General features: G+C 45.3%; 1 protein-coding gene across 2 annotated transcripts in view; it reads right to left on the reverse strand.

Moving 5' to 3' along the window:
* Positions 1–14,229, reverse strand: part of ADAMTS12 (ADAM metallopeptidase with thrombospondin type 1 motif 12) — a 584,548-nt gene that overhangs the window by 550,700 nt on the left and 19,619 nt on the right. For both annotated transcript variants that reach the window (XM_044276409.1, XM_044276408.1), the window contains exon 2: positions 12,406–12,764. In XM_044276409.1, coding sequence (XP_044132344.1) covers positions 12,406–12,764 — 359 coding nt within the window. The remainder of the gene's footprint in view (positions 1–12,405; positions 12,765–14,229) is intronic.

The raw sequence follows: 14,229 nt of genomic DNA on the forward strand, positions 1-14,229 counted from the left end.
CAAGGTGATTGATTATGGGGTCCCTACAGTGACTTCAAGTAGGCAGGTCCCTGGGCAAACAGGATACTGGCCAGTTTGCCTAGGTGCCTAAAAGTCATCTGTGCCACCTGACGTAACTTTAATAATAAATTGCGTAGTCTCTTAAATCTACCCAATTTTTATATGGACCCATAAGCTGGGTCATGTGCCACTTGTGCTAGAGGAGGTGGACTGGTGGCAACCCTAACTCAGGGACCCACTGGGAGATTCACCTGTTCCCCTGTGGGCAAGTCTGAGCCCGGGACAGGCCCTGTTACACATTTTGCATTGGGGCCCAGAAGCTTTGAGATATGCCCCCATTTGGAGTGTCCCTTTTAGCTGTCTGTAGACATTAGATTCAATACTGAAGTTGGTAAATTCGGGGCATGTAAGCCCCACCCCTGGAATGGCAGACTCACCTGTGAATGTCCCCTTGTGGGTGGGGTTTGCTAAAATTTGCCCAAGCAGATGCATCCGGGTACCTGAGGAGGCCTCAATTTCCCCCCCTGCCACATGAGAAGACATCAAAATATACAGGCACATGGTATGTGGAGGCCCTGTTAAAAAATATTCCTATTCCAAGCCTAGAGGAATTTAGGATACCGTGGTAACTTGTTGGCATCATACAGTACATACTAATGTAGCAGAGCCATCTTTGGCAGTGCAGTGGCTGAATTTGAGGTGGCCCCAATTCACATTATACTAAAAGCCCCCCATACACATTATAGTCATACTTGCAAACTTTTAGGGGCTAGAGGTTGTGGCGCGTGCAGCTAACCACCAGAATTTTTTCAAGGTGAAAACACACTATAGACCCCATCCCTGATGGTGATAATTTGAGGCGGAGAAGGGTCGAACACTTTGAATTTCAACTTCCGGCCCTCTTGTTCTCCCTGGTGAGGTGTCTAGCTATGGAATTTTCCTTCTCTCCTAGCTAAAAACACCACACGGTACAAGTAGCTTGAAAAACTAAAGGCAAATGGTCATCTTTAGGGTCCTATTTTATAAACTGTCCAAAAATGGCCTTTCTTCCTATAGCAGCTAGTGTTGGGCGCGAATATTCGAATCGCGAATTTTAATCGCGAATATCGCCACTTCGAGAATTTGCGAAGATTTAGAATATAGTGCAATATATTCGTATTCTCGAATATTCTAGATTTTTTTTTCATCAGTAACCTCCCTTCTTACTTGTGGGCCAATGAGAAGGCTGCAATGTCTTTGTCACAGCTTAGCAACATCCCTAGCAACCAATAGGAAAGTTGCCTACCCCTGCAGCCATTTTCTGTAGTTTTATGGAGTTCTGAGAGAGAGAGCAGTGTCATTGCTGTGCTCTGTGCTTCACTGTTTAATTAAATTAGATCGTTAGTTAGTTAGTTTGTTAGTGAGTTAGTTAGTAGTGTTGAGCGAACTTGTGTTTTAAGTTCGGCGTCTAAAGTTCGGGTACGGGTTATCGAAGAATGGCGTTATGGATTCCGCTACCACGGACCATAACTTGGTCCGGGGTAGCGGAATCCATAACGCGATTCTTCGATAACCTGATCCAGAACTTTAGACGCCGAACTTAAAACACAAGTTCGCTCAACACTATTAGTTAGTTGATAGTTAGTCGGAGATAGTCAGTGTAGGTTAGATCCTGATATAGTGTAGCTGATAGGTTCTGCTATCAAGAAAAAAATCGCGAATTCTCGAATTTGCGAATATTCGCCCAAATATTAGTGAAATATCGCAAATTTGAATATTGCACCTGCTGCTCATCACTAATAGCAACCAATCAGAGTTCAGCTTTAATTTTTCATGCAGATTTTTGCACATTTTCAATACTAAAATCCATGGAAAAACCACAGCCAATCCACTTCCCATGGAATTCGTAGTGACGTATGATCATGGCCCAAGAAACAGAGAGGCCTAGTTGGTTGCTGTGGGCCACAAAGCCTGGTTTTATGCTAGACAGTTTTGATATACGAGGTCTTAAAGGGGTTGTGCAACTTGAAACTTTTATTTAACATACCTCACAGAGTTGCCCGACCCACGGTGGTGATCATACTTACCTGGTTCCTGCCACTGAATTCCACCGCCATCACTCCACGGCCACCTCCGTAGGTCCCGAATGTCTCTAAATCATGTGACTGTGCAGCCAATCACTGGCTGCAGCGCTGACTTGTTCCCCTTGCTGTACTCTACTTAGTCACGTGCAGCATGGGTGAAAGACAGGTGGTCGCAGCGGTCCTGTGGCCTTTGTTAACAGGACATTGATTCAGGAAGACTCGGGACCTGTGGAGCTGGAATCTAGTGGTGGGGACCATGTAAGTCTGATCCCCACCGTTGGTCGGGCAACTCTGTGAAGTCTGTTGAAAAAAGTTTAAAGTTGCGCAACCCCTTTTACCATTTTCCCTGTTCTTTGAGAAGGTCTCCTTAAAGTCCATTATTTCCACATTTGCTCCTTGACATAATAAGCAGGTTTCAGTCTCACATTGATTCATTTTTCCTTTGCAAAACAATAACTGCATAATAACCTTCTGAGAGGAACAATCGATCCTTTCAAGATGTCCCGCACACTTCATCTAGCTGATTTACTCCTTTGATATTATTATTACAGGTTTCGCTTGTCACAGAGCACACTGATGGAAATATAAAAGGACGCACTTTCCATCATTTCTAAGAATTGCAGAGAATAAAAATGTAATAATATTTTACTGCTTTGTGTCGCGCAAGTCTGCTGGGATCTAGACGGAAGTAACCTGGCTGCCGTTACGGGGCTGAAAATCAGTCCTGGTCACAATAGCTGGACCCTGCCATGCGGTTTGTTAGTAGTCACCCAGCCCCCTGGACTATGCTTACATCAGGAAGTCTGGGTAGGCAGGTGCTTACTTCCTGTGAGGTCCTAGATGGAGGAGATAAGAGCAATCTGTATCCTAACGCTATGTATACTTTGTCTACATTGTGATACTTTAAACCCTATATATGTAGATTTTGGCATATGGAACTAATTGTAACATAAAGGTAAAAATGTAATGTAAAAGTAAAGGTAAAGTTATTTCTGGTAACACTGAAGCTAGAGGCATTGTAGCTAGGGTATAGATAGACACAGATTGGTCCTCAGGCTAGAAGTTTAAAGGGGAATACTGTCTGTTAATTATTGATGATTAGTATTATTATCTATTAATATTGCTCCTATTACATTGGCAAATAATTTAGGAGATATTAAAGCTAGAAATTACGGTAATATTGATTTTCAATATTTTAAGTAACATTCTTTTCTTTCCTATTAGCGAGCCAGCCAGGACATATTGATGTTGGATATTAATGTTGGTTATCAATATATTAAAGGGGTTTTCCGAGATTTTAATATTGATGACCTATCCTCTGGATAGCTCATCAATATCAGATCAGCGGCGGTCTGACACCCGGCACCCGCAGCCGATCAGCCTTCCCTTCATTGTTTACTCACTCGCCGTCGAGATCGCAGCGGTGAGCAGTGTAATTACAAGCCGTCCCATTCATTTCAATGAGACAACCCATTCCTATACATTTGAATAGGAATGAGCCGTCCCATTGAAGTGAATGGGATGGCTTCTTGTAATTACACTGCTCACCGATGCGATGTCGACGGCGAGTGAGTAAACAATGAAGGGAAGGCTGCGCTTGCACAGATCGCAGCCTTCTCTTCAACCAGCTGATCGGCGGGGGTGCCGGGTGTCAGACCACCGCTGATGTGATATTGATGAGCTATCCTGAGGATAGGCCATCAATATTAAAAAGCCTGAATATTGTCTGGATACAAGTTGATGCAAGTAAAGCTGTTGAACTTTATAAAGGTCTGGACTCGACTATTTCTCCACCTCCACAATCACTCTCCCCTTTATTGCTTCAGAGCCTAACCCTGGGGAGCAACGGTATCCAGGTAGGAGCACCGTGACACACACAGAAAACTATAGGGGCCGCACCACACCACTGGAACACGATCGGCCCTGGGGGGGGGGGGGGGGGGCGACATGTTGCACATGGTCATATACAGGGCTACAGATGGCGACCAAAACGGTCGCAAATGCGCCTCAAAATTTGCAGATGGCGACAAGACTTTTTAGTCTCATTTGCGACTGGACCGCCGCGCTGCTGCGAGGCCTAGTATTAGTTAAAGAACATGGCACGCACCATGTTCTCTTCACTAGCACAGTGGAGAAGGAGGGAGTCCCTCCCTCCCCACTGTGACGCGGCCGCCACTGCCACCAATGGGGAGATAGCAGGGAGGAGGAGGGGAGGAGCTGTGGCCACTGCGCCACCAATGAATGTAAAACTAATTAATACAAGTATAGGCAGCGGTATCACAGACCCAGCCTTAATAACAGGGCATGCGATCCGCAGCAATTAACCCCTCAGGTGCCACATCTGAGGGGTTAATTGCCGCGGATCGCATGCCCTGTTATTGAGGCCGGGTCTGTGATACCGCTGCCGACACTTGTATAAATGAGTTAAAGAGGACCTTTCATGGGGCCAAAAAATATGAACTTAGTAGCAGGCTCCATAGGGCGGCGCCCAGGGATTTAAGTGCACTTACTATTAGTCCTGGGCGCCGATCCATTCGCCCGCTGTGGCCCCGGTATTTTCAACATTCAGAGCAAGGAGGAGGAGACGCCAGTGTCTCTCCTTCTCCCTGACAGCAGCGCTGACCAATCACAGCTCAGAGCGAGGGAGGTTTTTTTCTCCCCGTCTCTGAGATCTGAGCTGTGATTGGTCAGCGCTGCTGTCAGGGAGAAGGAGAGACACTGGCGTCTCCTCCTCTTTGCTCTAAATGTTGAAAATACCGGGGGCCACAGCGGGCAAACGGAACGGTGCCCAGGAATAATAGTAAGTGCAGTGAGATCCCTGGGCGCCGCTCTATGTAGCCTGCTACTTAGTTCATATTCTTTGGACCCATGAAAGGTCCTCTTTAATTACATTCATTGGTGGTGCAGTGCGCCCCCCCATTATTAGTATCATTAGTGGCGCAGTGGCCCCAGGCCCCCCCCTCATTGTTATATGGTGGCCACAGGGTCCCCTCCACTCCATTGGTGGCAGTGGCAGATTACACTGCTGGGGCTCCGATCGGTTACCATGGCAGCCAGGACGCTACTGAAGCCCCGGCTGCCATGGTAATCTCCCTGCTGCTGTGTGTACTATGCTTAGGGCAGCAGGGAGAGTGTAAAGTCCTATTCACTCTAATAGAGCTCTATCGGGGTGAATAGGACAAGGGATGAAAAGATCCAGGTTATAGCCCCTAAGGGGGCAAATGGTTATTAAATAAAAAGTTTTAAAAAAAGTTAAAAAAACACCAAAATACTAAAAGTTTAAATCGCCCCCTTTCCCAATTTGACATATAAAATTTACAAACAATAAAAAATAACCATATTACATATCACCATATCCGAAAAAGTGTGAGCTATTAAAATATTAAAAAATATGTCCGCTCTGGTGAAGGCTGTAACAGAAAAAAAAAATCAAAACCGCGCAATTCGCCATTTTAAGTCACCTTGTTCCCCAAAAGATGTCACTGGATGTAAGAGGCATGTGGTCCTGTATTCTCCTACATGTAGTGCTGGCTCATTACTGTGACCTGCATCTCATCTTCTCCGTCAAGTCCTTTTTTTTTTATTATATGCATTTTAAATTTGGCGACTAAAAAATGTAATTTGGCTCCTAAATTTTTGTTCATATGCCACAGCGTTTTCTATGGCATTGCGTAAAAACAATTAACATGACGATTCTCGGCGCAGGAACCGCACCAGGTGGGGCTTATTCACAGGCTAATTCTGCAGCAGTGTACATTGAAGCAGAATTACAAGGGTCAGCCTTGGATTTCTGCCCAAGGTTCACAGCAAAAAGAATCCTATTTTCCTGACATGTATTTCTTCTGTGTGAACATGCGCTAACGGGATGTATATTGCTGTAGAAAAGCTACCACACATTTGGCTTCGGATCTGTGGCAAATCCATGATGAGTCATATTCAGACTTTGACTGTGAACTTCACTGTATAAACAATGCTGCACATTTTCCATCCACAGTTTATACCCCCAGCACATACCGTAAGGGACCATATGCCCATGGACAGTTTTATATAAAATGATTAAAACCCTCGAATCTCCCTTGTTCTTGAAATTTCACAAATTGTATATAATGTACACATATAGTACCTTTTTAATAAAAACCTAAAATATTGCCATACAATGCACGCACAATACAGCCATGCAGTATGCAGGTATCATCATACAATCACTAAATAATACTTTCATGCAGGACTGTACATAATACTGTGAATACAGCCCAAATAATGATACCATATTGTGCCATAATAATGCTGTCATATATAGACCCTGCACTACTGCTGTATGGTGCCCAAATAATATGTAGTATACAAATGATGCTTACTACAAGAGCTCACATAATACCGTCATATATATACCGCATAATACTACCGTACTGCTAAATATTACTAGGTGGTTTAAGGGTTGTGTAACAGACAGTGGGTGTGGACCCAATGTGCTAACTAACCAATTTGACTTTGAGCTAAACTTGAGGGCGTTATCCCGGCGATTCCCTGGAATTCACCCTTGAACCCCGGTGCAGTGAAGTCTGCATCACTGGCTGATCGACACTGCTGCAAAGCATTAAGGGAGCAGGCAAAAAAGGCATAGTCTGAATACAGTCCAAGGTCAGGGCAGGCTGAGTACGTGCATAATACAGATAGAATTTCCAAGTTCGGGACCGGCGGCAAAGAGCAGAATCGATAGTCATGCAAGGTATGGTACGTGGGTAGCCAGACAAGAGATCTGGTTACTAGACACTGGGAAAACCCCAAAGCTCAGACGAGTAGGTGGATTCACAGCCCAGATAAATAGGAAGGACGATCAGCACCTTAGTGAGCAGCTGGACAGAGAGCAAGAGAGAAGGATGAACCCTAGCAGTGCTGTAAGGAAGTTCACTGTGCACTAATCCCAATACACACAGGGTGAGTGGAGCCAAAGCTGGTAAGTGACGGACACCGGCCACCAGCCTAACAGGTTTATTTTCAGCATTCAGTCTAATTGAGATCTCAAACTTCCTACTGGAGCTGTCTTCTCTCTTGGAGGTCCAGTCCTGGGGGTGATGTAGTAAAACAGGGCCCTGAGAAATCTTTCACCAATTTGTCTGCTGGTATTCACAACTTACCCTATAAATGTCACGGCTGAGGATGGTGGAAACCCTCAGCCATGCAATGCCAGAAGATGTTAGTGGCTGCTCGGCCAGGACGACAGAATTAGGCTCCTTTCACACTAGCGTTCGCTGGTCCGCTCGTGAGCTCCGTTTGAAGGAGCTCACGAGCGGACCCGAACGCAGCCGTCCAGCCCTGATGCAGTCTGAATGGAGCGGATCCGCTCAGACTGCATCAGTCTGGCGGCGTTCAGCCTCCGCTCCGCTCGCCTCCGCACGGACAGGCGGACAGCTGAACGCTGCTTGCAGCGTTCGGGTGTCCGCCTGGCCGTGCGGAGGCGTGCGGATCCGTGCGGATCCGTCCAGACTTACAATGTAAGTCAATGGGGACGGATCCGTTTGAAGATGCCACAATGTGGCTCAATCTTCAAGCGGATCCGTCCCCCATTGACTTTACATTGAAAGTCTGGACGGATCCGTCCGAGGCTATTTTCACACTTAGCTTTTTTTTTGCCATTTTAATGCAGACGGATCCGTTCTGAACGCTAGTGTGAAAGTAGCCTTAGGGAGCAGGTCACCTCCTAGCGCATCCCTAATCTGACCCTGACTCCTAGCTGTATGAGCCGACCTTGATGGTAGAAGGGCTCATACTCAGGAACCTCGGATCCCTACTGACCCCCCGCAGATCCCTGAGCTAGGAGCTGGGTAGACAACCTGTTCCTCCTGGACGCGGAGAAACAGGAGTCTAAACTGGCCAAGCTGCAAGGGGATAGAAACATGAACAGCCTATGTATATGGCAGGAGGATGAAAAGCACTTCCACACCTACCTGCCACAGACACACTGACTGGATCCTGTGCTCAACAAACTGGTGTCCACACCCAAACACAGACAAACCCAGTGTTTACACAAAGAGAGAGTTAACCCTTCCTACACCAGGCAAAGGATGGAAGCCACTTAAAGGGGGAAAGTGCACACATAACCAAAACCCTGTGCACACCAGACATACAAAAGACACACCTAACAAAGACAGGTTGCCAGGTGCAGCCGCATGCACATTGCAGCAAGCTGCCTAGCACCAGCTCAGGCTGCTATACTGCGACATACAAAATAACAACTTGTTGCCCGCGGCAACCACAAGTGAGGCAACATACTAGCGGCCCTCACCTGTGGTTGAACAACCAAACCAAACCGCAGGCAACGACATGCGTGGCAACCATGTCCTGGGAGTCAGCCAGGAGGCCGAGACACTGCCACCACATGTACACAATACAAAACGTTGCCACGGGCAGCCACAAGTGAAGGGAATTGTCACAGTGCACACCAGACAAGGAAAGTGCACACAAACACACACACAGAGGCAACCCCACGCATACCTGTTGTCCGCGGCAACCGCACTTGAGGCAAACAACTAAGTGCCCCAAGCTGCAGTTGACACAACACCCAGACCGCGGGCAACTGCATGCGGCTCCCAAGGAGTCACGACCATACCCATGGGCGTGACAATAAATGTGCAGCTACAGTACCTCTGGGTTCGTGTCTTCAACTGATATACTCTTTTATGCCTGGTCTAGGGCCTGAGAGGGCGGGACATCCCTGAGTCATGCACCGCCCCTCAGGTCCCACCCTTAACGCAATGCATCAGCTTTGCCTGGAGTGTTACATTAATTAATGCTTCCCTTTTTGGGTATGTTAATGTTAGTGCGGCACATACACAGACAGAGTTTTTGCCACAGTTTTACAGTACCTACATTATGACAAAAAAATTGGGTTAGCAGCAGTGTTATAATAGTGTAACTCTTTGGCACACTATTACCGCTCCATGTGAATATAACCTTCACAATAAAGCAGGGCAACAGTGCTGATCCTTGGAGGCAGTCCTCACATGGGAAGCCCAGCCCATGAGCATCTAATATTTAGCCCAGTAGACTAATATGTATAGAAATGAGTGTAGTGAAGTGCCTATAGGCGGTATTATGGCTGCAGTTGGATCCCAGTCATTCTGCAGCTGAAATGGACACATAAACCAAACTTTCTCTGCTCGCCCCAGCACAATCGGCTGTTTGCCGAGAGGTTTGAGGAGCTGGACTGCATATTAAAGGGGTTGTTTGTGCAAAGACAGCCCCGTTAATATTTTTTCCCTGCCCCTCCCAAAAACAAAAATGTAACACTTTTTGCTTTTGCAACTTTTTTCAGACAATCACTCTGCAGACTGCTAGCGCTTCACAGGCAGAAGCCATAGAATTGCGCAATGGTTAGTATACCGTATGCCGGCAGTGAATGCACAGAACGTGATTGCAAAGAAAGCTATTCTGTTTAAATGAGAATATGTACAACTACTGAGAAAACAACAGGCATCGTTCAGCCCTCCGTCTGCATCGCTGCTCCTTTTCTTCCACAATGGATAGAGTTCTACAAAGTAATCCGAAAAATACCAAGCAAGCGGAGCCAGGTATTATTTAAAATCAATGTCCAAAACCGGCAGCTGGTAACGTGGCGGCATTCACTGTCAACAGACCATTTTGGCGGCTTTATATTAGGATATTAATATCTCTGCAGAGAAAAAAAGCGCCAGCTGTTCCTCTGCATTTTGTAAGTCAAACAGAAAATGTGAGCTGCTCTGCAAGTCTGACACAAACATAAGGAGGCATCGCAATCTGTCTATCAGGAGAAAAACTAGAAAAACCTTTTGCTACAATGTATCAGTCTGGAGTCCGGGCTGTTTAGCTCACAGAGCATTGTCTAGACTGGATACAACTGTGCTAGTTTGTTACAATGTATCAGTCTGGAGTCCGGGCTGTTTAGCCCACAGAGCATTGTCTAGACTGGATACAACTGTGCTAGTTTGTTACAATGTATCAGTCTGGAGTCCAGGCTGTTTAGCTCACAGAGCATTGTCTAGACTGGATACAACTGTGCTAGTTTGTTACAATGTATCAGTCTGGAGTCCAGGCTGTTTAGCTTACAGAGCATTGTCTAGACTCCATACAACTGTGCTAGTTTGTTACAATGTATCAGTCTGGAGTCCGGGCTGTTTAGCTCACAGAGCATTGTCTAGACTGGATACAATTGTACAAGTTTGTTACAATGTATCAGTCTGGAGTCCAGGCTGTTTAGCTCACAGAGCATTGTCTAGACTGGATACAACTGTACTAGTTTGTTACAATGTATCAGTCTGGAGTCCAGACTGTTTAGCTCACAGAGCATTGTCTAGACTGGATACAACTCTGCTAGTTTGTTACAATGTATCAGTCTGGAGTCCGGGCTGTTTAGCTCACAGAGCATTGTCTAGACTGGATACAACTGCGCTAGTTTGTTACAATGTATCAGTCTGGAGTCTGGGCTGTTTAGCTCACAGAGCATTGTCTAGACTGGATACAACTGTGCTAGTTTGTTACAATGTATCAGTCTGGAGTCTGGGCTGTTTAGCTCACACAGCATTGTCTAGACTGGATAGAGGGGATCTATGTATTTGGCTATTAGTAGCAAGATTCAGCCTCCTGAGATGGGGGTAACGCCTGTATCCACATGGTTCTACTGAACCAAACTTCTATCCCATTAGGATATTTTGTAGTGTAACCGGCATCTAGTAGAACAAGACGAGGACTGAAGCTGTACTATAAACCCGAAGCAAGAAAAGGAGGACGCTCTCACACCAAATCAACCCACTGCCATATAATGCAAATGTCTTATACTGTCATATAGTGATCATATACTTTGCAGTAATATACTTTTCAAAATCTTAACATAATGCTGCCATATTTTTCCCACATATTACTACCATGCAGTTTCCAAATAATACCGCCCGATAGTGCCAATGTTTTACTGCACCTCAGCCTACATCCAACTTTATTACCCTTAATAGATAACCATCCCGAACGCATGGACTCTGGTCCACTCGAAATGTATGTATGAAGCCCTAATTCCATTAAAAAATATAGCCCGACCACATAACATTTCATTCAAATCGGCGCATCGTACCCACGTTTAACCATTCATATGGCGGGTTTATCTCCCGGGTCCTTTAATAATCTATTGTACTATTGGACAATAGGGATTTGGTGCGATAAATATGGTGCGGAAGAATTGGGAGTGGTCCGGGTGTCACCCTTGAATATGGACTTTTAAAGATGGTACAATACACCCTGCACCATGAGTATCATGTCTAGCATAAATCTATCTTTGCTACATAAGCAGTATGATATAGCAGGAGGGTACATCCGCATCTGACGGAAAATCTGCTGCAAAATGTAACATGCAGAGTTTGCTATGGATTTGCCCCAGATTTACTGTGGGTTTCACCCCTCTGCATTTTAAGGGGTTGTCCCAAGATAACGCAACAGTTTTCATACTTTTGTAATTGCACGTACGTTAAATGTTTTGTATCCACAGAGTTATTCAATACAATATATTTGTATAGCGCCACCTGCTGTTTTCCATATTTTTCACTGGGGTGGACGCGCATGTTCAATTCCATCCTTCAGCTGCCATCAGATGTAGCTACTGTTAGAAACTGTGACAGTTACAGGAAAGAGGGCTGCAGTGTGAAGGACACACCCCCTGAGCTGTAATAGGTAGATAGCTGCAGCGGGAAGGACACACCCCCTAAGCTGTAATAGGAAGTTAGCTGCAGCAGGCAGTACACGCCCCTGAGCTGTTATAGGGAGAGAGTTGTGGCAGAAAGAACACACTCCCTAAGCTGTAATAGGAAGATAGTTGCAGCAGAAAGTGCAAGCCCCTGAGCTGTTATAGGGAGAGAGTTGTGGCAGAAAGGACAAGTCCTTCTTCACGGCTTCTTTGCCAACACAGTTTGGCTATTTCAACATCTGCCCTACCAGCCCTCTCTTATGTATCACATATCAAATGAGACGACCAATCCAATCGCATCCTTCTGAAGTAACATGGCAACCACAGTGACTCCGCTCTCTGTCAACTCTATCAAGTGTAAACAGAAATGCGTCAGCCCCCCAACCAATGATGAAGGATTGTCTACAAGAGCAGATTGATGTATCTCCGAACACTAAGGCGTTTTTCCCATCAAGGAGTCTGGGAAACCTGAGTGACAACTACTGTGGATTAAGCTATTATAGCAACCATATTGGTTGTCACCTGGATAACTAAGGAATTGTAACAATTGGAACATATTTTACTTTACATTATAGGTGGAAATGCACTTGAGATCTTCATCTATTATCAATGAATAGAAGAAAAGGTTCTTCTTACCAGTCCATTGCAAGTACTTATAGCCGCGTAACCGATCCCGATATCAGGTTCTTGGACCGTGCCGGTGAGATGACAGGACAGTCCCGATCGAGGGGTAATCCTTACTCCACTCTGGTTTCCAGTTCTTCTTTCAAGAATATAGTTATCAGATAGAAATCTTTCATTGACGGTCAAGTTCAAATACAAATCCTTAGTTCCCTGACGAATCCTGTAGTGCACCTTCTCGGACCGGATGTCCCGTTTTCTTCGTTTAAGTCTTTCATGATGGGTTAAGGTATAGGATAGGAAGTTGCCGTACTCGTCTACCTTGACGGGATCCACCAGTTCATACGATGGAGGTAAGTTCATGGTAAGATGGTCTGAAACAACAGGAACATGAGAGAATTTAGAACCTAACACTAGGATGATCACTAAAGAAGTCATCCTCCAAGGGGTGTCAAAACTGGTGCCAAGTGGAGTAGTTACCTATAGCATCCAATCAAATTCTAGCTAATTTTTCAGACGTTCTTTCGAAAATGAAAATGGTAACCCATAGTTGCCAACAAAATTCTGGATTTTAAACCAGCAAATGCTTAAAACACACTTAATTGGGGACAAATTTTCATAAACCGACCACTCCTGGCCCTTTGCATTCCACGTCCCATCACTCCATCCACTTCTTGGGATATCTGAGACTCCTGAGGAAAGAACCCAAAGTTTACGAAATGCATTGGAAGTTTGGTCATCACCAGCTTTCTTAAGGAAGTAAGTGACATCACCGTTGGACTTCAGAGGATTGGCTGAAGTAGCAAAGAGCACTCTACCGGCCAGAACAGCTTGGTGGACACTACCATAACTATAAGCTTCATTTTATTTATTTATTTTTTCATTTTTCTTCCTATTGGCACCAGAATCTATTAACGCTTATTATCTAGAAGATACCTACCCTGAGCAGGATCTGAACTGACCAGAGTAAGGGCTCATGCACATGACCATACCGTGTTTTGCGGATCTGCAAAATATGGATGCCGCCCGTGTATGTTCCGCAGTTTACGGAACAGGCCGCCTATTATAGAAATGCTTATTCTTGTCTGCAAAATGGACAAGAATAGGACATGTTCTATTTTTTTTTTTTTTTTTGCAGGGTCACGGAACGGATGCGGACAGCCCAAGGGGTGTTGTATTTTCTAGTGAGCTCTGGAGTGTTTTTTTTATGTATATTTCAAAAAGAGATGTATTAACTTTTATTTTTTTTAACATATGCCATTTAAAAAGAGCCTCAGCCTAAGGCCTCATGCTCAGCAATTCCGTGCAGCTGCCGCGACAGATCCAGACCCGTTCAACATGACATGTTCTATTTTTGTGGTGTGGAGGCATTGAGAAAAACCCCACGGAAGCACTGCCTCCATTCCACACTACACCTTCCAGATTGCAGACCCATTCAAGAGAATGCTTCTGCATCCATGATGCAGGGTGCACACGGCCGGTGGCCTCATATTGTGGACCGGGTGTTTGCGGGCCTCAATACGGGCATGGCCATGTGAATGAGGCCTAAGGCATTTGAAACACAAGTAGTGCGTAATAATCAGAAAAGAATTCCAATGAAAACAGACTCCTCAACAGATTGTCCAAACAAATACAGACCCCAGACAAGAGCCCTCTAGATAAATACAGACCCCAGACCAGACCTCCTAAACAAATATGGACGCAGACCAGATTCCCTAAAAACAATTCAGTCCCCAGACCAGATCCACTAAATAAAATACAAACTCCAGACCAGATCCCCTAAACAAATATTGACCCCTGATCAGATCCCCCTAAGCAAATTTCAGACCCCAGATCAGA

This window comes from Bufo gargarizans, chromosome 1, assembly GCF_014858855.1.
Source record: "Bufo gargarizans isolate SCDJY-AF-19 chromosome 1, ASM1485885v1, whole genome shotgun sequence".
Taxonomy (NCBI): domain Eukaryota; kingdom Metazoa; phylum Chordata; class Amphibia; order Anura; family Bufonidae; genus Bufo; species Bufo gargarizans.